This window comes from Cladophialophora psammophila (genome assembly GCF_000585535.1).
Source record: "Cladophialophora psammophila CBS 110553 chromosome Unknown aczJe-supercont1.35, whole genome shotgun sequence".
Classification (NCBI taxonomy): Eukaryota; Fungi; Ascomycota; class Eurotiomycetes; order Chaetothyriales; family Herpotrichiellaceae; genus Cladophialophora; species Cladophialophora psammophila.
In genome coordinates, this window is record NW_006912956.1 from 281,383 (window position 1) to 304,174 (window position 22,792).

The 22,792-nt window shown below is 51.3% G+C and overlaps 8 protein-coding genes across 8 annotated transcripts; 6 read left to right on the plus strand and 2 right to left on the minus strand.

The window, feature by feature from the left end:
* Positions 1-1,529: 1,529 nt before the first annotated feature.
* A1O5_12635 (uncharacterized protein) lies at positions 1,530-2,559 on the plus strand (the record flags this gene model as incomplete). The annotated part of the gene is made up of 3 exons (XM_007753204.1): positions 1,530-1,812; positions 1,878-2,011; positions 2,083-2,559. 3 exons carry the CDS (start codon positions 1,530-1,532, stop codon positions 2,557-2,559), a joined length of 894 nt encoding a protein of 297 aa, XP_007751394.1.
* A 435-nt stretch (positions 2,560-2,994) lies between these two features.
* On the plus strand, positions 2,995-4,165 carry A1O5_12636 (gentisate 1,2-dioxygenase; the record flags this gene model as incomplete). Its single annotated transcript, XM_007753205.1, has 3 exons — positions 2,995-3,259; positions 3,335-3,650; positions 3,760-4,165. 3 exons carry the CDS (start codon positions 2,995-2,997, stop codon positions 4,163-4,165), a joined length of 987 nt encoding a protein of 328 aa, XP_007751395.1.
* Positions 4,166-5,058: 893 nt separating this feature from the next.
* On the plus strand, positions 5,059-6,915 carry A1O5_12637 (uncharacterized protein; the record flags this gene model as incomplete). Its single annotated transcript, XM_007753206.1, has 6 exons — positions 5,059-5,085; positions 5,164-5,457; positions 5,551-5,905; positions 5,964-6,120; positions 6,186-6,344; positions 6,426-6,915. 6 exons carry the CDS (start codon positions 5,059-5,061, stop codon positions 6,913-6,915), a joined length of 1,482 nt encoding a protein of 493 aa, XP_007751396.1.
* A 352-nt stretch (positions 6,916-7,267) lies between these two features.
* On the plus strand, positions 7,268-9,214 carry A1O5_12638 (uncharacterized protein; the record flags this gene model as incomplete). Its single annotated transcript, XM_007753207.1, has 1 exon — positions 7,268-9,214. The coding sequence occupies one exon, from the start codon at positions 7,268-7,270 to the stop codon at positions 9,212-9,214; it is 1,947 nt and encodes a 648-aa protein (XP_007751397.1).
* Positions 9,215-9,740: 526 nt separating this feature from the next.
* Positions 9,741-10,555, plus strand: A1O5_12639 (uncharacterized protein; the record flags this gene model as incomplete). Its single annotated transcript, XM_007753208.1, has 3 exons — positions 9,741-9,746; positions 9,823-9,963; positions 10,061-10,555. 3 exons carry the CDS (start codon positions 9,741-9,743, stop codon positions 10,553-10,555), a joined length of 642 nt encoding a protein of 213 aa, XP_007751398.1.
* Positions 10,556-13,756: 3,201 nt separating this feature from the next.
* A1O5_12640 (uncharacterized protein) lies at positions 13,757-14,104 on the plus strand (the record flags this gene model as incomplete). The annotated part of the gene is made up of 1 exon (XM_007753209.1): positions 13,757-14,104. The coding sequence occupies one exon, from the start codon at positions 13,757-13,759 to the stop codon at positions 14,102-14,104; it is 348 nt and encodes a 115-aa protein (XP_007751399.1).
* Positions 14,105-18,226: 4,122 nt separating this feature from the next.
* A1O5_12641 (uncharacterized protein) lies at positions 18,227-19,994 on the minus strand (the record flags this gene model as incomplete). Its single annotated transcript, XM_007753210.1, has 3 exons — positions 18,227-19,084; positions 19,151-19,479; positions 19,538-19,994. 3 exons carry the CDS (start codon positions 19,992-19,994, stop codon positions 18,227-18,229), a joined length of 1,644 nt encoding a protein of 547 aa, XP_007751400.1.
* Positions 19,995-21,347: 1,353 nt separating this feature from the next.
* On the minus strand, positions 21,348-22,250 carry A1O5_12642 (uncharacterized protein; the record flags this gene model as incomplete). The annotated part of the gene is made up of 2 exons (XM_007753211.1): positions 21,348-22,050; positions 22,150-22,250. 2 exons carry the CDS (start codon positions 22,248-22,250, stop codon positions 21,348-21,350), a joined length of 804 nt encoding a protein of 267 aa, XP_007751401.1.
* Between the last annotated feature and the right edge of the window lie 542 nt (positions 22,251-22,792).

The following is a 22,792-nucleotide window of genomic DNA, read 5'->3' on the forward strand; positions in this document are numbered from 1 at the left end:
GGCAGTGAATACAATGGTTAGCCAAACCTGCAACTGACATAGCCGCGAAGAAATCATCTCACTGGTCTATTATTGTCCGCCATGTCCACGTTTGGTTGGATATTTTCTATGCTAGCGACTAGCCTGATAAAATAAACAGGCAGTAAGATATCTGGTATAGTCTGCCAATGGACTATATCCTCATCCGCGAGTTCTGGGGGCAAGGCTGGGGAATTAATCTTCGGGCGCATGCCGAGGATAACCCCAAGAACGAGGGGAAGGAGCCTTGGGGATTCGTTATGCGGCGAGGAAACTTCGGGCGCGACCCGGGAACTCTTCGTATGTTGCTGGAACAAGTGATTATCAAACTAAATTCCCTCCGACATCGCAGTGCCTCAGCCAGCCAGCGCCCAGTCAATCATCCGAAAGTTCAGCAGTCATAGACAACGTCAACTGCTTTTGCACAACCTATTGAGGCAGAAATCGTCACAACAAGGTGCTCTGCGGCAGTTGCTCGCTGAGAAAGGTCAAGATTGTGTTTCATAGCTCAGAGGAACACGGGCATTCCCTCGAGCATCTCGATGAAGTGTTCCAGCAGCTGCGGAGCAATGCTTGATGCACTTCAATATGGCACGTAGGGTTCTGCGTCCTCAGCGATCTCTAGCATCGACATCAGGATGACCTACCAATCATAATGCTTCAAGCTAGGGTTGGTGCTTGAGTTTGACTTCGGGCCTCAGGCGAGGGCATGACAGAGGGATATACATTGAATGCAATCTTCGCAGGAGATCCAGTCACCAGGGCAAGAAATTCCACAACTTTACCAAGTTAGTCATACACAGCGTCCCATGCCAGAAAAGGCTCAAACAAACCCTACTCTTGATAAGGAACGAGAGTGAGCGTCCGACGAAGAGCTAATCTCGACAAAACTTCTTTCAGTTGAGAGGAGAGAATACTGAGAGAATTTCTCAATATCTTGCGCCGCATCTGCAGGAATTATCCCCAGCCCGCCCCTCAACTCGAGCCACGCTACTTCGCCATCAACTATGCGCTCTTCATAAGCCACTTTCGGGCATGATCGAACAAATTTCTGTCTGGAAAAGATCCGGCCAAAGCCATTGACTCAAGAGCATTGTCCTTTCTGCCAGAGTTCGGTGCAGTCGTCCCTGGGAGCAAATCCTCCAAAAATGCTTGTGCGAATGAAAAGGTTGTCAAGTCACAGATTATGCCCAATTGCTATAGATGGAGGAACTTTAAGATTTGTGCACTCATTTCCTTGTATATGGATGCAGTTTCAATATACCTAGGTAGGTATGAGTGATATTGAGCACCACTGACTCTCATTGTCGGACATAACCCGAGACTTCGGGCGACGCCGGAGCATTGTAGCTGCCACGAAGCTGCTTTGACAATGGGAGAAGAAGCGGACCGAGAAGAAAATAAATTTAAGGTAGTCAAACGCGTTTGAACCGCAGCCTCTTTTCCCTGGCAATTTGATCTGTTCCGGATCCAAAGCACCCTAGTAAATTCCACATCAAGCACAAGCAACCATGGCGACTTGGTCTCATCTCATTCGCTTCCAAAGCAACAACAACATATACTATGGCGATGCCATCTTCCCCAAAGGGAGCGATCCGACTGACGTAGTCTCAATTGCAGCGGCGGGAAAGCTACAAGCCCATATCATCGAAGGCGATGGGAACCCCATTTCGATAATATCGCCTGGAGTGAAAGCCACGGGCAAGATTGCGCCGGTTGAGAAGCTTTTGAGCCCCATCATAAGAGAACAAGTGCCCATAATTCGCTGTATTGGCCTGAATTATATGAAGCATAGTGAGTAGCGTCGATCAACATCCTAGCCAAGGGCAATAGATTTTGATGAGGGAACCCCCATACAGTTCAGGAGGGTGGTCGCACTCCGCCGCCATACCCTTCCCTTTTCATCAAGCCTTCCACATCATTGGCGTCTTTTGACGCTGAAATCCCCATTCCCAAGATTGCCCAAGAGACATTGGACTATGAAGGCGAATTGGTATGGAACGCGCTATGCGTCGATAATCCTGGAGAGAGAGAAGCTGTTGTTTTCTGACTGACACGAGTCAGACAATTGTCATCGGTCGAACAGCGCGCGACGTAACTGAGGCCGAGTCGCTGGACTACGTAGCAGGGTACATCACTGGCAATGACCTGTCGTGCCGAATATGGCAACGCGATCCCAAATACGCTGGCAATGTCCCTCAATGGTGCTTCTCCAAGGGATTTGATGGGTTTGCACCAGTGGGACCCATGATCGTATCTCCCAAGGTTTTGGCTGCCGCCGACAAACAATCGCTGCAGACGTTGGTCAACGGAGAGGTCAGACAGGATTCCGAGACCTCGGATTTGTTGTTCGGAGTCAGAAAGATCGTATCATTTCTCAGCCAGGGGACAACGCTGGAGACAGGTACATTGATTATGACGGGCACCCCTGCAGGTGTGGCTCTTGGGATGAAAGTACCAAAGTACTTGACCGATGGAGATGAAGTAGAGGTGAAGATTGGTGGCTTGGGGAGCCTCAAGAACAAGTTGAGATTCATGTAGTAAGAAAGGAAGATGAAACGCACGCCAGTCTCGCTTACCCCGCGAGGCTGACAGTGACTAGAACTTGACACGAACAAAGGCTGCAGACTTCCTCGCCACACCTCCATTCTTTCCGCTCACAAACTACTTCTTCTCAAAATCATAATCGTCATAGTCGTCATAGTCGTCATGATCGCCAATTTAATCACCAGAATATTTTCCATGCACCCGGTCGGCGGGCCTGAACCGAACTAAGATGAAATGGACTCGGATCTTCTGCCGAACACGGTTCTGCTATTTCGGAGGCCGGATAAATGAATGCGCGCGTGTCTTGGGATCGATGAAAAGTCAATGAATATTTAATTTAAGCAAGGCAATGAGTTTAATCCTTGGAAGTGTTCAGATTGATTTGTTGCAGAAAGCTTTTCGTGACAAAGTAGTCGTATGCTATCCAACATGAGTCTCACGCAAACGAGCACGGCAACTCTCGACACGACGGTTCTGAACGCGGCAGAAACACTACTTCAAAAACTCCCCGAACAGCATGTCCAACCCCTTTGGACGGCAATGCGAGCTATGGTCACTCCACAACCATCACGCAAGGCGGAAGTTTCAGTGTGGAGGTACAACGATCTACGCCCGCTTTTGCTGGAGGCCGGCAAGGTTGTGACCAGCGAAGAAGCAGAGCGACGCGTTCTAATGCTCATAAACCCTGCGCTGAGTGAGATTCCTATATTCCACGTGGCCGAGAACAGGCATGGAAAAGGCAGTCTATACTAATCAGAAATATCCTCAGGAGCACCATTCACTACCGACTCCATCTACGCGGGTCTCCAACTCATCAATCAAGGCGAGACTGCACCTGCTCACCGCCACCGGGCGTTCGCTCTGCGTTTCATCATTGAAGGAACTCGTGGCTTCACCGCAGTCGAAGGAGAGAAGGTTTATATGGAAGCAGGAGATGTTATCTTGACCCCGCAATGGCAATGGCATGACCACGGCCATGAAGGTACCGGCCCGATGATCTGGCTGGATGGGTTGGACCTTCCTCTATACCATCAACTCCCGACTCACTTCGCTGAACCTTACGAGGAGAGTCGATATCCGAGCAAGTAAGTACCGCGGGTGTTGAGCACTCTCAATCTTCACTACTCGACTCTGTGACGGAAGAAAGAGAAGCCAAAGCACTAACAGACTTCTTTTTTTTGTCATCAATCCCAGGCCAGCACCAAATAGCGCTCTTCGCTTCCCCTGGGAAGAAATGAAAGCAAGGCTCGACGCTGACGCCGCTCCCTGGGCACTCCAGCATTACCGGAACCCCTCGGGCCACTATATCTCAGACACTCTGGGGGCACATGCAGAGAAGGTGCAAGCAGGACAACAGTCGACGCCCAGGAGAGACACCTGCTCTTACATCTACCATGCCCACGCAGGCTCCGGCAAAACCGAGATCACGACTGCGACCGGGGCCATGAAGACGGTGCATTGGGGACCGCACGACACCTTCGTCGTGCCCGCTTGGAGCCGCGTCATGCATACAGCGGACAGCGAGCAGGATTCCTATCTTTTCGTGCTGTCAGATAGACCCCTGCTTGAGCGCCTGAAGATGTACTCTATCGGGGAATAGACATCAAGCATATCACTTTCTAGAAGTTATTATCTGCGCAGTGGAAATGCCAGGGCACATGCCGTCCCTCTGTAACCATCTTCGGTCAATATGTCAATTTTTCTGTTAAGAATTGCTGCAGATTTACCGGCATATGTGTCATGTCCAGCGTGTTAGGGCTTCTCGCTTGGATCAGAATTGGGTACGTAGCTGGATGAACTTAGGGTGTACATTGTAGGTCCTCCTGTAAGTGCATTGCCAATGCCTTTATCAACTAAGCAGAGCTATACATTTGCAATACTTCTCAAAGGGGCCAGCGGTGCTAATATGCTAATACTCGATTTCTCTCGCATTGAAAGCGGCTGCAGGCAGCCCCCTACTGGTTCCGCCAGGGAAGGACCGCAATGCCGACAGCGTACGAGGTCGATGGTAGGGAATTTGTTTGGTCCCTCTCTATGGGTAGATGCCTAAGTTGCGCTGTGCAAGGAGCGCAAAGCTCGGGTGGGTTCTCCGTGGGAAGCAACATATTATTGTTGCCCAAAGATCCCGGATGGTGGGAGGTTGTTGTGTAAGCATCGGGTGGCGGCCGAGGATCTCACGACTTGCAGGTCATTGCCAAGCGGCCATTTGTAACTCTCATGAACTAGATGCAGGGAAAGCTCGCTGACACGAATCTTCGCGTCATTGCGCGTGGCGGTTCCGTTTGGCGCCCGGAAATGGTCCTTGTTCTTCTGCTCGGGCGATCCGAGGCTCTTTGCAGAGGCTGCCACGTCGGGATAGAGCAGACGATGTTGCTGGACCTGTCGCTACATAACTAGTAATATCGCCCAGATAGAAGAAAAGGGTAGGAACGGCAGCAAACTAGACACTACTGCAACAACACCAAAAGGTTCGAAGAGAACTGAAGGATCAAGATGAACGTGGAATTAGACAAAATAGAGGTGCGTCCGTATCCCTTCGGTCGGTCAGACATGCAGGTTTCCTCGGACGGGGACAATAACGCAAGGAACCTCTTTTAGATACCTGATTATCCTTCAGGATCATACAACTTTGTCCGTCGTCTCCGTAAGGAGAAGGAATTATCATTTCCGACGCCGATTAAGAGCAAACTGTCGCGCAAACCAGCTGCACCCACGACAAATACGAGCGAAACAAGAATATCGAATGGAACGAATGGAACAACGGACCATCCATGGGCGAAACTGAAAGTTGCTATTATCGGGGCCGGTGTTGGAGGTCTCTCAAATGCGATTGCCTTGACTCGGATGGGCCATGAGGTGTCCATCTACGAGCAGGCTTCCGCTTTGAGTGAGGTGAGTCTCTCCACCGTGCTGATTTGGCGTCGTCTGTCTTGTAGCCCTTCGAAAGGAAGTGGTTAGGTTCCATTAGCTCATGGGAACCTGTAGGTTGGAGCTGGGATTCAAATTCCTCCAAATTCGACTCGCATCCTTCATTCGTGGGGACTTGGTCCTGCTCTACAACGTCGTTCTGTCAAGCCCACAGCCCTTCTTTGGCGGCGTTGGGAGGATGGATCCATCATCGGAAAAGCCAAGCTCAATCCAGAGAGCGAGCAACGATTCGGCTCGCCGTACTACGTGACCCATAGAGCACATTTGCACGAGGTTCTGCATGATCGTACGGTCGAACTGGGTGTTCCTGTGTATTTGTCCAAAAGGGTGCAGAAGTACGACACGCAAAATGGCGAAGTGACGTTTGATGACGGCAACCTGATCAAGGCGGATCTGATTGTTGCTGCCGATGGTGAGACACCAGATCGAATTAGGAATTGTGGCCTGACAACTGACACCGACTGCCGCAGGACTAAAGTCAACGGCTCGCCGAGAACTCAACAGCGCAAAAGACAAAGGGCCTTGGGGCCATGGGCTTTCTGCATATCGAGGAACGATCGCTGTCGCCGATATGAGGGCAGATCCTTTGACCAAATGGATTGTCGAACAGCCGAATCTGCATCTCTGGTATGACATATTTGAGCACTATGTTCAGAATTCCGAGAATATACGTGTGCTGACTTTGGCGCTAGGGTCGGGCACGACCTACACGTGATGAGCTATGCCATAGCTGGAGGAGAACGCTTCAACTTGGTTGTTACTCATCCGCAAAATCCCAAAGAGGCGACGGAGCAGCCTCTGTCTCGAATACTTGAGGAAATGAGGTCACATTATGTTGGGTGGGATCCATGGTAAGTCCATTTCCCACAGCAAAATGCTCACCTTTGGCACCGAAATGCGCTGACCGTGAGATTGTTACCACTCAAATAAAGCTTGAGGCGACTCCTAGAGATGGTGACTTCAACGATAGACTGGCCGATCAACTGCATAGACATCCCTGACACCTGGTCATCTGAGTCCGGCAAACTTTTGATAACCGGCGACGCGGCTCACGCGATGGTTCCGTACATGGCGTTGGGAGCGGCCATGGCCGTGGAAGATGCTGCTGCATTGGCGGCCACATTGAAGCACGTCAAGTCGAAAGAAGACCTTCCTGCAGCAATGTCAAAGTGGGAAGAATCGCGCAAACCTCGAGTGAAGAAAGTCCATGCAGCCAGTTACGGACACGGCTTGATATTACATCTTCCGGATGGACCAGTCCAGCGAGCTCGTGATGAAGCAATGAAGGCGGAGTTGGAAGGCGCAGAGGTCAAGGAAAGCCCCAATCAGTGGAGTGACCCCGTTTTGACTGAGTGGGCATATGGACACGATCCGGAGGCAGAAATCGACCAGCTGTGGTCGGCTGGTGAGGGACAGCCATAGCCAATGGGTCTTTGAGGTCGAGAATAACCATGTACTCACCGGGGTAATGCTACAATCAACTATAATATCGTATTCCAAGTGCTTCGGCTACTCTTTCGGTCTCTGGGCTTGGTCACTTGTAGTGACGATGGTGCTGAAAGGAGAGATGGCTCAACAGGCGGAAAACGCTTGAATGCTCTCGCCGCACTTGCCTTATGGAGAAAATCTTGGCAATAGTGGGCCCGCTCCGCAAAAATTGTGCAGATGAGGTTCGCGAAATTTTGGAGAGCTTTTCCATACTGCTTTCGAGGCACATCTAGTATCATAATATCTCCCACAAATTTTAGAAGCGCGTATAGCGCATATCCTCACAATGACTCTCCTTATCCTCACCGAGACCTCCGCGGGTTATGCCTTGCTCAAGGCCAAAGACAAGAAACTCCTCAAGCGGGACGATCTCGCTTCCGAACTGAGCAGCGTCGAAAATGTGACCTCTATGCTCAAATTGAAGGAATTCCAGAAATTCGACAGCGCTGCCGCAGCACTTGAAGAAGCAGCCGCGATCGTGGAAGGCAAGGTCACACCGAAACTTTCGTCGCTCCTGAATACCTTAAAGGAAGAGAAGAAGATTTCTCTCGCTGTCGCAGATCCGAAACTGGGAAACGCAATTGGAAAGATTCCAGGCTTGGAGATCAAAGCCGTTGCCGATTCTACCACCGCCGACCTCTATCGAGCCATTCGAGAATACCTGCCCTCTCTTATTCCCGGTCTACTGCCAGAAGATGTCAAGACGATGTCCCTCGGCCTCTCACACTCTCTTGCCAGACACAAACTTAAATTCTCCCCGGACAAGATTGATGTCATGATTGTACAAGCAATTGGTCTACTGGACGATTTGGATAAAGAGCTGAATACGTATGCCATGAGAGTAAAAGAATGGTACGGGTGGCATTTCCCGGAGATGGCAAAGATTCTGAACGACAATCTCGCATATGCTAAAGTGGTATTGAAAATGGGTATGCGCACCAATTGGGAGAACTGCGATCTTGCCGAGATTCTGCCCGAAGAAATCGAAGCCGCAGTCAAGGCGGCCGCTGACAGGTCAATGGGAACGGAAATCACAGACGAAGATTTGGAGAACATACAAAGCTTGGCCGAGCAGGTGGTTCAGTTCACAGAATACCGCACACAGCTTGCTAGCTACCTTTCGGCGAGAATGATGGCCATCGCTCCCAATCTAACAACCCTTGTCGGTGATCTCGTGGGTGCCCGACTCATAGCCCATGCTGGCAGTCTGATGAATTTATCCAAAAGCCCGGCGAGTACTATACAAATCCTCGGAGCTGAGAAGGCACTCTTCCGCGCACTGAAGACAAAGCACGACACCCCTAAATATGGTCTCATCTATCATGCATCCTTGATTGGCCAAGCCACTGGCAGAAACAAGGGCAAGATGGCCAGAGTGCTTGCTGCCAAAGCTGCACTCGGGCTAAGAGTAGATGCGCTGCAAGATTGGGGAGACGATGAAGTCAATATTCCCGAAGATGAGAAGGCCGCTCTTGGTTTATCAGCGCGAGCGAACCTAGAACGCAAACTAGCCGCTATGGAGGGCAAACCGCTCAAACCTCGGGGAGTCGCCATTGGCCCCAATGGCGTGACTACCACACCACAACCAAAGAAGTGGGAGATTAAGGAGGCACGGAAATACAACCCCGATGCCGATGGGTTGGCCGGTGATGAGGCTCCAGCTAAAGAGCAGAAGAAATCCAAGAAGGAAAAGAAGCTCGTGGAAGAGATTCCTGAAGATGCGGACATGAAAGAGGACGGCGAGGTAGATAACGATGATGCCGAGTCCCAACCTGATGAATCAATAGCTAGCGCAGAGGTCGAAGCCATTGTGCCGTCTGCTGTCAATGGGGTCAATGGCTTGTCGAAAAAGGAAGCCAAGAAAGCTGCGAAAGAAAGGAAGCATGCAGAGAAGGCTGCTCGCAAGGCTGCCAAGAAAGAGAAGAAGGTCCAGGCAGAAAAGGCGGCAACGGCTGGCCACGAGGATAAGATCGGAGCCTTGGCTGCCCAGTGTGGATTGAGCGTGGAAAGATACAAGAGGAAGCTAGCGCGGGGCGAGATCCAATTTCAAGAGGATGGCACGGTTGTAGCGGTCTCGAAGAAGGAGGTGAAGAAGGTGAGGAAGGCGGCTGAGAAGGCTGCAGCAAAGGAGGCGAACGGTGAGGTTGAGGGGTCCAAGAAACGAAAACGAGTGGAAGACGAGGCCGACACATCAAAGTCAGAGAAGAAGAAGAAGCGGAAAGAGAAGGCATAATTTGCTGACTGGTATCCACGCTGTCTTTTGTCTTTCTGCATCTCAGGTTACTGCATGGCGTCGGTGGGGTGGGAGTTCTAGGCGGTTGGAGGAATGTGTCGACGAGAAAATGTACAATCTACAAGCACAAGGGTATGACATTCCGTAAGCCTACTTTAGACGACCCGCCTATTGCTGGCATTTCCGCTTGAATGCACGGATAGCCTTCATGGAGCAAGGTAGTTGGGTCCTGCTATAAAAATCTCGGAATGAAAAGCAATGCGTCGCTCGCCATGTGACAAACCTGCGGCCTCGCAGCCTCGCAGCCTCGCCAGTCCCATCAGGCTGATGTTTCCCCGCAGCGAATCTCGATCCTGGAAATTTTTCTCCGCACCTTCGCCTGCGCCCTCGAGAGATTCTTCGGGTTGCTACTCGAGAAGCACCTCACGCTTCTCAGAATGATTGTTCGATAAAAAGCAAATTGGAGTGGATGCTTCTACATATTTGATATGAATTCAGGGAGGTAGAGGGCAGGAAATTCGTGAAAATGAGAGTATGTTCCCTTTGATGACCTTGCCGCCTCCGATCAGACCCAAAGGGAACATTGCTGACAACATTCACGTCCTCAGGTCCTCGACCCCCAGTCCGCTCTCCTGACAACCCCCGAAGTGTATCAGTTTCTCCGCCAAAAGCCGTCTCGCCCTCCGCCAAGGAAAATCGGCTCCTACAAGCAGATTGATTTGAAGGACAACCAGCGAGTGCTAGACGATGTATGTCTGTAGGAGCGAGATTACCACCCTGAGATCAGGAAACTTCTACAAGAGGCAAATCAGAGAGAAGAGCTAACTTGGCATAATATCCGTCTAGTTTAAGCATTATGTCACGAATACAGTCCCTTTCATCACCAAATACCCTCCGATCGAGACATTCATCAAAAATGTCGTGCCCAGGTTGCGCGCCTTTGGCTTGACGAAGACAGAAGCCTTGATGTTGATCAATTTGGGGTTGGGATTACCAAGAGGGCAACAACAGCAACAGGCCGCAGATGATAATGCACAAATGGAGGGGGTCACCGGTGAGGGTGACGACGTCGATGACGATGATGACGCCGCCGCCGCTGACGAGACCAACGGTCAAAGAACTGCAGAAGGAGAGGAAGAGCCCCTGGACCCCGATGACCGTCAATTCCTATCTCTTGTTGTAGAGGAGCTAGAGGAACGCTTTCCCGGCGAAGAAGGCGAGGCGCAGATTCAGAAGATTTTGGAGACTATGAGGGAGGAATACAACCGAGCACACGCAATGCACGCTTCATCGAACGGAAACACGAATGTTGATGACAACGAATTAATGGATGTCTCGTGACTGAATCCCAGGACGATGAATTTCAGAATGGAATTATCTGGCGGCCTTACAGTACTCCGGCCGCCACAGCTGGAGGCATCAGATTGGGGCCAAATGCAACAACCCTCAACTCTGAAACCTTTCCCACGGTGCACATTTGCAGTCTGCCTATCTGAGTTTCGTCTCGAATGACTCAACCCAGAGGACAAACTTTGTACGAGTAACCTCTAGAAATGCGGCCAAAAGTATAACTGTCGGTCAGAAATCGCCCGCGGAAGGCGACACCATTTATGAGAATGAGTGGATTGAGTAAATGGAATGTTGAAAGGCCACCCCAGAGACGTTTCGGCATCAAATAGTCTCACGGCGACGAAAGATGTCCCAAGGTAAGAGCCTCCAGTTTTAAGGAGGTCAGGGGAACCTACTCGGTACCGAGTACACCGACACAAGTTCCCTTTTGTTCCGTCATTCCACAAGTCTCAGAAAGTCAGAAATTTTCCCAGTACGGATCGCAGTCAGGCCAGCAGCAGCAGTACCTCCAGCGAAATCTACTATCTGTCTTCTGTGCCACTTACGACTCCGTACGAGATACTTGATACCTAATTCAATGACGCCGCTCTCGTCGATTTGACGGATATGATAGAACCACTTCTCGTCTCAACCTCCTTTTCTCAGTTTTAGACCTTTTCAGCCCCCAATTGTGGGGTTTCGCTAATGAGGAGGGAGATCCTTTTTCCAAACACGAAATTATTGAAAAAGCGCTCTTTTGAAACCAAGCTCGGGCGTCAATCGACGAGCCACAAGCTAAGACAATCATGTGCCTTGGGAGGCGGTCCCGTCACGCAAGAGCTTTTGCTGCATCTGCTCTCTCAGGGGCTTGTGTGGCCGCGGGGAACTCTGCGACTTTTCACAGCTCACCCGTACTTGTGAAAGAGGCCGCACTGTTGGCTTGCGAAAGTCAAACGCTTGTGAGCTCATCCCGAGAGCCGACTCTGAGAGAGCCCAGGTTCTCCTAATTCATTAACTTCGAGCTCAGGGCAACTATGATAGCATCTAAAAAGTGTGAAGTAGCCAGGATTGTCAGGTTCCAAAATCCAACAGGGCCGCCTTCTGGGTCAAATCTCCACAAGTCGCAATAGCCAGTATCCGTCTCGCTGATCCACAAGGTTGTGGACCGCTCTGGACCAGCGTCAATGTATTCAATTCTCACGGCAAAGACGCATGGCCTTTCCAGCTCCGTATTTTAGGTAATCGGCCACCATCCTGCTGAAACTTTAAGGCGACCAGAGTTCCGACATCAGGACCCCTTTCATCAGCCCTAGTTATTCCTCCCCAAGCCATATCCGAGTCCCTCATAGTCTTTTCGTCCAATGATACGTCCCAGTGGGCGGTGACGTGCCTTTGCACGGCCTAAGGGGCAGGAGGCTGACAACCCTGCCATCGTCACTCCTGCAAGAACCATATCCATGCCCAGTAGGGGGCCGAACTCGTTCTTCAGCTGAAGCCAAATTTTCCCATCGAAATAGAGTCTCAAGGAAACTCCCAAGACGATCAATCCAGTCCGCGTCTCTCCTGGAGTGTTCGATCAACGGCTACCCGAAATTATGCTCTTGGATTACTGATATATGCTAATACCTTCCTTTCCTCGATTGACTTGTCGTTTTGAACCCTGAGGCTTCCCCATTCTTGTCCTTTGTGTCGCTGTCGTTAATTATCCCTGAGCTTGCTGGCCTTGTTCATATACTCTCACTCAACATATTTTTTCCATCAAAGGACGACAATGGCACAGCAACCCAACGGAATGGCCCACGAAAAACCAATGAACGGGGCTGCTGGAGCGTACCCTGGTGGTACTCAGGGAAAATGGTCATTTGGTCTCTTCGACTGCTTCTCTCCATTCGGCACGTGTATGTTACAACTTAAACAAGCCGTTGTGAAAGGATTGCTTACTGACTTTGATCTTGCGGAACAGGTTGTCTGGCGTGTTGGTGTCCATGCATCCTTTACGGCAAGACACAAGACCGTTACAAGGGGGATCATGATTCTAGTGGCATCAACGGACAGGTATTTTTATTTTTATTTATTTACTAGTCTCGTCGCCTTGCTAAGCCTTTCTACCTCCTTCTGGATGCTTGCCTTATATCTGTTCCAACGGGCTGACGTCTTACCAAAGTGCTGTGCATTCTACTGCTTAGCGTGCATTGGAGGGCAATGCATCCTACAATGCATTAATCGAGGCTCCACACGTGACAGATATGGTATCGAGGGGGGCAGTTTCGGCGATTTCTGCACATCTTGCTGGTGTGGATGTTGTGCCTTGATCCAAGAAGACAAGGAGGCCATTGTAAGAACGACGGGTATGGATCCAAAGACCAAGCAGCCCTATGTAAGTCCTGGCCAGATGATGTACCCATGATTGGGATAGTCGGCATGGATTTCAGAGAACTGTACGAAGGAAGAGAAGCAAGGAATTTCTGCTGCTTCTCGAAGTCTATCGGGTGATGGACTTTGTCGGTCGGCGCTGCGTTGGGCACTGATTGTAACTGAGTTTGGCAGCACTGGGTTTCGTTTTCCCTCAAGGCGCCTTCCACATTTCATTTAGGACATGATTTCTTTCATTTCAGTCCCTCTTTGCTCTGCAATACGAAAGCAAATCCACAACACCGCCTTCACGCTCTGCTTGTCAAATCCTCCTTGCCAGTCTCCTTACACTCAGTTCCTCAGCCCAAGTTTCAGTGCCTCACGTTCGGGGCTCTCCTTGTCCCAAATGGAAAACCGACCAAATGTCGACCGCGGTACTCGTATGGTCAAACTTGTTGTTGGTCCAGAAAATGAGAAGGAGGAAGTCGTCCTTCACAGAACTCTCTTATGTGCATCCTCAAAGTTCTTCGAGCGAGCCTTCTCAGGGGCATTCGTGGAAGAGAAACGACAAGAGATGAAGTTACCCCAAGAAGAGCCCAAAATCTTTCGCCTTTTATGTCGACTAACTTTATACGGGAATGATTTGGAGGCGTGATAGGACCTACAAGGTCGCCATTCAGCTCTGGCATGAAGATTTCTTCTGGCTCCAGGTGTACCGCATGGCCGATCGCTCTCTGAGTCCGGGGCTGCATGTTCTGGCATATCACGAGCTCACAGACGTGTTCGACTCCTTCGTACCAACAATCCCGTCCCGCAATTCCTCGACTCCCTATCTCCGAACTTACCCGTCTTATCATGCAAATGCATGTGATCGAACGCGTGGCATGCTGGCTTCCGAAGACGCAAGACGTGGAAGAGTGGGCTCGATTTTTTAGTGTTCATGAACGATTTGGGATGGAAAAGGCCCTGACCATGATTCGCGCCCAGACCCAAGGACCTACGTTCCGGCACCCATCCGAGCAAGATGGTTTTGCGAAGCAGCATGGGTTCAATCCTGACGGGATGAAAGCAGAGGCGAGGAGTGCTGATGAAATCTTTCCTGAGACCGCTAGCAAAGAGTTGCGTGAAGCCAAGTTGAAAGACCAAACATCCGTATACTCAAAGCCTGGGCTCCTATTCCAAGCTCTGATTCCGGGTCAAAGCAAGTAACTACAGGAGCCAAGGGACCTCCTTTGCATACACCAACCTCGAACTCCCTCCGGCACCTCAGCTGCCGCCAATCCCTCCAGCAAACCTCAGACCGCACCATCCCTCAGAAGCGCCTTGCGATTTGGCATTGGGACAAGCACATCAAATGCAACAAGCGTGTCATAGCTCTGTACAAGAGGAGCAGGAGATTCGCACGTCAACGTGCGACCTTGAAATGGACCAGGTGGCAGGAACTGGTGAACAATGCGGCCACAAAGGGCGGAGAAGCTCGTTCACACGGCCTAGAGGCGGTCTTCTGGAAACGAGGGTAATGCTCTATTCACCACGAATGCATCTCCACGATTCATACTGCCTCACTTGTTGTGTCCGCCCTTTATCTTTCTCTAGTTCTTTATTTCACTCCCAACACACCTTTCATCCCATATTTTCAGCCTTGTTTATCTTATTCCCTCCGCCTGGCAACCAGAGGCCTCGCCCAGAAGCCTTGTTGGTTCAGCTTAAGTGCCTTCAGATGTACTCCGAATACTGGGGTGAGAGGAGACGAAAGCTGCAACCGTGGCCACCCAATGCCGGCAAGGCTGGGCTTCTTAGTCAGGCTCATAGACCGTTGCACACCCTTCATGCGATGACTAACGACGCGGGTGCCACCCGCTGTTAGCACCAACAGCTCCCCTGCAGAGGCGACTCGGAGGCTCTCCGCCGCTCGTCAATTTTATCAAAACGGGCCACCTTCCCCAAAGGACTCCCTCTTTCGAGACTCGATGAACGGGATAGAAGGGTAAAAAAGGCTGTTCTGACCTTGGCATCCGCTTCCTCGAAGCTCCACGGGCCATCCGCCGCCTTTTCCGTCGTTACAGTTACGGATTTGGTAATCGATTGATCGCCACGATATTGAGAGAATGGGAAACCTATCCACCTCCAACTCTCTTGTTGCTTGTCAGTTCGATTGGCATGGAAACCCTCTGGCTTGATGCTTCCACAGCCGAGCCAATAACGAGACGTGTATCCTCCAACCTTTTTAGGAAACGACCAGTTTGCCCAGACACGCTCGTGCCCCAAGGCCCCTTTCGAAAAGCTAGATGGGCTGGTGATGTCCCTTTGCTCGTATTACTCCCCAGGCGCCATCGGCCACTCCCCGAACTCCTGCTACATCAATACGAGACGACCGCTAGAACCAATTGGACCTCGCTGAGGTAATCAGACCGATGCAAATATTACACAAACAGACCCTTTCGTGCGCAACGGGGGTTCACTCAATTATCCGTCTTCCTTGCGCCTAGTCTGGAAGAGACTCTATCACATTTTCGGTGCGTGCAATGCCCGGGAATTCCTCAGCGCCATTCCGCTAGTCCAAAAGGGCTATCAAAAAGCCTTCGATCTCTAGGTGCATAACGCCTTTGTCCCCATCCGAAGAGGAGCCACAAAGCCATCGTCTTGAGCGCGCAGCAACCAGCCTCGAGGACGACGACCATGTGAGATGGCATGAGCCCAAATGCAGCCATAACATACTTTGTGAACCATCGCAGAGAATGGCGAGCCCGCATCAAGATCTGACGGTGCCTCCGAAGGAGGAGGAACAGGAAGGGTCGAAGTCCGAGCGCGGTCATGACATGAGTCTTTTAAAAGCTCATCGGCGACAATCAACGCTGACGCACTTGCCGCTGGACGTCTTCCCTATCAGAGTTGAGGGAATGGCTAAAACTGCCTGCAGATACTGTGAGTCCTCCGCTTAATTGGAGCCGTGCAAGAACCTTGTTGATAGAATATCACAGACATTGACATCTATGCACCTGCCACATTCCGGAGACTCCAATTCCATGGCGTTGCAGAGGATCTGCCAGTTCTTCGTCATTATATTCCCCTTATTCTCAGCAACCAGTTGTCGTTTGCCGCATTGCTGGCAAATTCCATGTTGCAGTTCGATCTGATGGACCGACAACACGTTAGCCCGTCTCCGCAGGCAAAGGGAATGTACGACGTAACCATTCGACTTCTCCGTCAATACCTACAATCGGCAGATGATAAGGTGTCCGATGTGGTCATTTGTACGATGATCTTTCTGGCCACTTTTGACGTAAAACTCCCTTCTATTCCGAGACAAGACTTGGGAAGTTGACCCAAGTATAGAACTTGACATTCAACTATGAAAGTGCCTGGATGCATTTGCAGGCCATAATCGAGGCAATTGCTCGCAGAGGGGGAGCCCATCAACTAGGATTCGACGGCTGGCTTGCAAATGTAACTGACAGGTGTGTGCGCGCCCTCGATTCTGGGACCCAGTCCGGCTTACATTATCGATCCTCCTCAGCTTTATCACGCATGCAGAATGCCAACGGGCACTCGTCCGTCGTCAAGGAATCTCAACTTACACATTCAAAGGCCTTAGTCGCCCCGTTCACCCATATCCTCCGGCTATCTGTGCCCAGATAGCTAAATTCCCGCGAGCATTTGAAGAGGTCTGTATAAACGAACGTCCGCTGATTGCAGTGATCGACATAATCTCTGATGTTGCAGCATGGGTGGATGCCGCAAAAGCAAATACTTCCGAAGACGCAGAAAGTCACCCGTCCTTGAATGGCACGCTGATTGAAGCGAATCTTACCAACGGGACGAAATGCTTTGAATTGCTTCAGAACCCTCACCTGCCGTTACAAGACCAATTTCTCCTGATGGCCTTGCAAGCGTATTGCTCAATGATGGACTATAGCGAACGCGGACGCTTTCTGAATCTGGCATATCTCCAGGTCCATACCGGTCTCCTTCCCGCGAGCTTCTTGTTCCCCGACAGCACCCACCGACGGAGCCACCAAGCAGAGTGGCTGACCTGGGTAGGCATGATGATGCTGGCAAGCTCCCACATCGAAGCATTGACATGGTCGCTTGGCATGAGGATCTTGGACGAGCAAGAATTAAAGCACAGTTGGATGCAGCGAATCAGGATCTCCGAAAAGTTCTTCTGGAACGAGCATTTCTCCTATCAGGTTCTTCGAAAGCTGCAGTTCAAACGCAAGAATCCCGGTATGATTAGAGAGAAGTTCAGCTATCTCAGGCGCTGATGCGCGCTCTGCCTTCTGATTCCGACATGTCCACCTCGCTAATCCTCATCGCAAATATCAAAAGACTGACTTGGACAACTCCAAGTGACCAATGAATATCATGTGCTCTCTTCGTCTAGTGACTTGTTACAACTGTAACAAATCCTATTGGTGAGTGTGCGGTGTCTCATCAGCTGAAATGCCCTATCCAGGGGCATTCCAAGTCAAGGTCAGGCCAAGGCAATGAAAGGCCATTGGGAAGATCTCTGCAGAGCGATGACACCTAGCCTCCAAGATTGGAACCCAAAATTCGCTTCTAATCCGGACCAAGGTGACGATGTCTCCTCTGCTCGCCACCTGCACACGAAATCGACGAGAAACAAGCATGTCCAAAACTGGCCTGCAACTAGGCAGACCTGGCTCAGTGACATTGAGGCGAGTTGGCTGGGAATCCGGCACCAGACAAAGTCGTTCCCAAACCCCGTTGCTGAACGAAGAGTGGATACCAACATGGTGGCCTGTTAGCTATTGTCCACTTCATGAGAAGACAGAGGTGCTCTTGGGCGGTGCGAGGACAGCGCTGCCTCTCTCAGAGCCTCGCTGGACAACAGAGCCTCAACACTGAAATGGTCGTCCCCTGGCAGGCTGACGGGGCCTATGCAGCTTCTAGAGCGCATCACGCGCAGAAAGGCCCACGAGTCAGGCCGGGATAACCACAGCGGCATACACAGTTGAATAACAAGAAAACACCGGCGGAGGATGGTGATGGTACGGCATGGTCCCTGGGCAGCACGGGTGGCAGATTTGGGCGTTAGCTGGGCTCGGGGGCGAATACGAACTCCAAATCCTGCTGAACGAGGCACGCACGATGCAGGGCCATGCACGATGCTGAAATACTCAGCAATTGAGACAGCCATCAGATTAATGATGGCGATGGAAATGATAACGATAACGATGGAAGTTCCAATTCTGAACTATCAAGACATTCTTCGTACCGCTCCAAGTACTACCAACTCCTATCTTCGAATCAACGCTCATCGCTCATGGGCGATATACATGCCCACGAGCATATCCATCCGCCATCAGTTCAGCTAGTAAACTTGCTCTTGGCTCGAAGGAAGCCGCCAAAGTAGTAAAGCCCGTACATGCCGGCGACGCCGACCCCGGAGAGGCCTGCGATGACGGTGACGCCCTTGTCGACTCCGAGATTAACGTACATGGGCCTCGAGAACTGCACAAAGGCGGCGGCCATCATGGACCGCACAAAGTCGTTGGCCGCAAACAGCGAGGCCACGTACTTTGGGTACGCCAGCGCGATGTAGCAAATAATGCTTTGAAACATGCAGAAGCTACCCGCAGCCCAGATATTGATGCCGATCGTGGGGGCTATCCAATGCACGTCTGCGCGGGCCGTCCAAGCGAACAGCAACAGCCCGATGGGAGGGCCCCAGACACCCGCCATGCCAGGCCGCAGCCACTGTTCCTGTTCCACAGGCTTGCCTTTCTCGGCGTGGTACTTTCGAGCCCTCGGGATGAACCAGCGGCGGAGGTAGACGTAGTAGCAGGTCAGCCCGACGATACAGCCAGTCATCAAGCCCAGGAATATCAGTCCGAGCTGGCCAAGAGACATTTGGTAGGTGCCGAGGTAGACCAGTGGAAAGGCTTCGAAGAAGGAATAGTATGTTGCATAAACGAGGCCTCCGTAGAGTGCCGCATAGAGAACAGCGGGATCTTTCATGGTGATCTCCAAGGGTCGAACGAGGGCTTCCCAGAGGACAGTCTTGAAAGGAATAGGATGTAGTTCACTCTGTGCCCGGTATCGATCATCACCTGTTGCCTTGCGAAGTCGCTTTGCTCGGTTGAGGAGGATGGCGCCTGGGTACGTCTCCGGCAAGAACGGTAGCAGGAACAGAATGACCCCTGACATGATAATGACCTCGTACAGCTGGGAAACTCGGTTAGTAAATACAACCGTTTGACAAGAGAATATAATATCGAAGAGGGGGCTCACCGGCCATCTCCAATCACGAGGAGCGGCGTATCCAGCCATCAACGGGCCAACTGCAGGGCCGCAATACATCGCTGCAATCCACCATACATACCCGTATGGAGCACTATAAATGTCGTATATATCTTCGATCGACGCTGCGCCGCTGGCCAAGGCGGGGCTGCCAAAGAGACCCTGCAACCATCGAAGAACAATAATAGCAGGGAAATTGTCGACGAAGGCAAGGGCAATGGAGACGACGAGGAATGCCACAAAGGAGTAGAGATAAGGGGGATTCCTGCCGACACGGGGAATTTCGCTAATGGGAGAAAGGAACATAGGCCCCAGCCCATCTATAGCAGAGTTAGGACAAGACTGTAGAGCTCCGACAGGATAGTGTCAACAACTTACAACCAACGACATACAAGGATAGGCCCATGCTCGCTACCAGAATAGAAATATGATATCGCTGCTGGATGGCCTCTGCAGTTGGTGTGATGATGGACGCCGTACAGTAGACGCAAAAAGTGTACAAATTGACAACTACAAGCGTCCACGTCTTCTTAGCCTGGGACCAGTTGCGAGGATTTCCGGGATCGTGCTCGGTCCAGGACACGATGATGGCCTCATTGTCCGGGTTGGGTGATGTCTCGCACTTCTCAGAAGCACGGACGGTTGCAGATAGCTTGGAGAGCGTTTTCTCGAGGTCGCTTTCAGCAGGGGAGGGTGCCCGTTCGCAGACAATAGGTAGACCGGCAGCGGCAGGCTCGAAGCCGGGTTTCTCCTCGGGATACAAGAGGTTAGCAGACCGGCAACCGATCAGTCGAAGAAATTGCCCTGCGGGCGTCTCCTTGAGAAAGTCGGCCATTGCTGATGTATGTGGAGAGAGTGCAGGCGAACTGGTTCAACATTCTATCTGAACGCTCCTGGGCCTTCTTTATAGTTTGAGCTCATGGCTCAGGCGTTCGCCCGCGCCGAAGTCGAAGAAATTGATACCTACCTACACCTGCTGGAGGGACAGGGCTGGCTGGCTGAGACCCATGCCGTCTAGGCCGCGCTGCACGCGCACTCCATTGGTAACAATATCGTACAGCCCATAGCTGTCGATCCATGAGCGCCAGCCTTGGACCAGCCACACCATTCGCCAAGTCTGGAATCGCGCATTGGTTTATCCGTGGCGACGAGCGGGCGTCAGGTAGCAAACGGTTTCCGCATTGGGAGCCTGCGGCTGAGGGTGATTAGACGGGAAGGAGTTTTTTGTTGTTGGTTGCCTCCTGAAGCTAGCCGACGCCTCGCTTAAAGGGGATTTTCAGCCCAACAGCCCGGTATCGATTGGTGGCTTGCTTCGCGCCTTGGCAGCCAAATGCAAAGGCGGCTCAGGCGGTAAACGTAGTCCGTCTAACCACTTGCCGAATTTGAAAAAAATTCCTGGACAAGAGCGAGAAAATCGCCAAAGCAAATCCAGAACAACACGGCGTAGATGCACTTGATAATGCGGTGTTGGGCATCAGCTGCGAAGCATTGTGGTACTTAGCGCGGTCTTTTTGGTGTCTACTGGATACCCAGTCTCAGGCAGAAGGAAGATGCACCCTCGATACAAATCCGGTGAATGGAAGGTGCCCTTAGACTCCTCCCTGGATCTGGTGTTCCAGTACGTCGTACGTCTCCTAGGGCCGTCTGGCTGGAGGTCCGCTCCTACCCTTTTCCGTCCGTCACCTAAACCGGGTTGGGATTCCAGAAGATACTAACATCGAACAGGTAACTGTTTGACCCCTGAAAACGTCCAGTTTGCTGTTAGCACATATTAAATGTCAAGTCTGTGGCGACCACCCTCCAGGTGCCGTTGCCGATACAAGCTAGGCACTGCTGTTCAATCATGTGTTTTCCAGCACGCCTTGTCTCTTCCGCTTATAGGTGGTCGTAGTCCCGTTGGAATCAGCCTGAACTGTTCTCTTAGAATACCTTGATATTCGTTGTAGCTTCTCTGTCACTGTGCTGCATGTCCTCTGATTGAGCCATCCGGGGGCCCGCTAGGCAGCCACGCGAGTGAATGCTGGACAAGGCTACGCAATGTTGTGCCATTGAACCGTGACCCAGCTGGGAAAATGTCAAACGGTGCGCTGCTACTCTGTTCATCAGAGATATTCCAGCCTTTGTGAATTGTAGGTACACTGATGCCTACCCCAGGCCCTATAGATATCATTCAGTAAGTCCTGTGCATTTAACCAAGACACGTTCCTTCAAACTTTGCCTTGCATAGCTCGCTAAGCTTGTCGTTCCAGAAGAAAGCCTCCAATATTTCTTTTGCAGCATCCCAATCCTCGACATTTACAAACCTCTGGCGCAACTTCAGAAGCAGGTCGACACCGGGTGGCAAGAACCCGTTCCCAGAGGCATTGTGCCACGCGCATATGGTCACCATCCATACCCAAAAGAGAAGAGACACTTCGTCTGACGACTCTGATGGCAGCTCGCACAGGGTGAGTATTTTGGTAAGTGCACCTCTCGATGCGAGACCTCCGTTGCTCGACACAGGCGCTGAATCGAAGCCAATCCCACAGTAAAGAACCAGCGACAGCGCCAGCAGCTTCTCATTGCCTGCGCCTGGCGCGTCCAATGCAGGACATGCCTCTTGGAAAGTTCGCCAGACCGGTTGGGCCGTGTGAGGGAGGCCGACGATACATCCCGACTCATCTCTCTGGAGTTTCCTCCTTTGGTAGACATACGCGAGACGGATGAGAATCTCAACCGTGCTGCTGGACCATTTTCCTTCCATCACGAAGGTGCGGAAACCCCTCGGGATTTCGTAGATCTGGTGCTGGAATTGAGTAGACAATATTTCCGGTTCCGCCTCGGGTTGAGGGAGAAAACGCGGAGAAGAAAAGTATCGAAGTCCTGTAGACAGGCTCCACCACGCGTCGAACCTGAAGAATGAATATCCGCGTTAGTTAGGTACAGAGCATTGGCTTCCCTTTATCCTTCCCTTTTGTGTGCGTTTGCGAGTTATGAGATATCGTACTTACTGGAGTATTGTGCATTTAGGGTGATCAGCTACCAAATCCATGCCACCCTGAGCGGCAATAATCTTCGCCAGTGTCTCGAGATGATATTGGTGAACCTCCATGTCTACTGTTCGCTAATCAGATTGTTAGGGAGGATAGCGTGCAATGTCGGAATGAAGTTTCACCCTTACCTCCACCGTCGCCAAGGACAAGATAACGAGCAATTCGTCGTCAGGTACCCTCGTTGGAGAATGAGACAACGTCCCCCTTAAGATTGCAGACGCTTTCACTTTGTGGGAGAGACATTGTCGAGTCTGACCGCAGCCAGGTGAGACTTGCTGGTCGTAGAGGAGCTGCAAGCCGGCCGCGCCAGCATGGTACCCCGACGTCGTGGGTCGCGTCATCCACTGAAGAAACTCGTAATTGTGAGTATTCCGGACATGAAATACTTCAAACGCGAGCTGTATGGTGGGTACGATCATTTGTTGATCTACATGGAGAAGTGTTAGACCCATATCCAGAAAGACAGAGAAATAAAAGCGAGCATTACTAAAGAAATCAAGGAGTGCGCACATATTGCAACATGCTTTGGAACATGAGGCGAGAAAGGGGTCCAGATTGCATCCATCCATTGTCGATGCAGCATGGCACATAGCCACTCTTT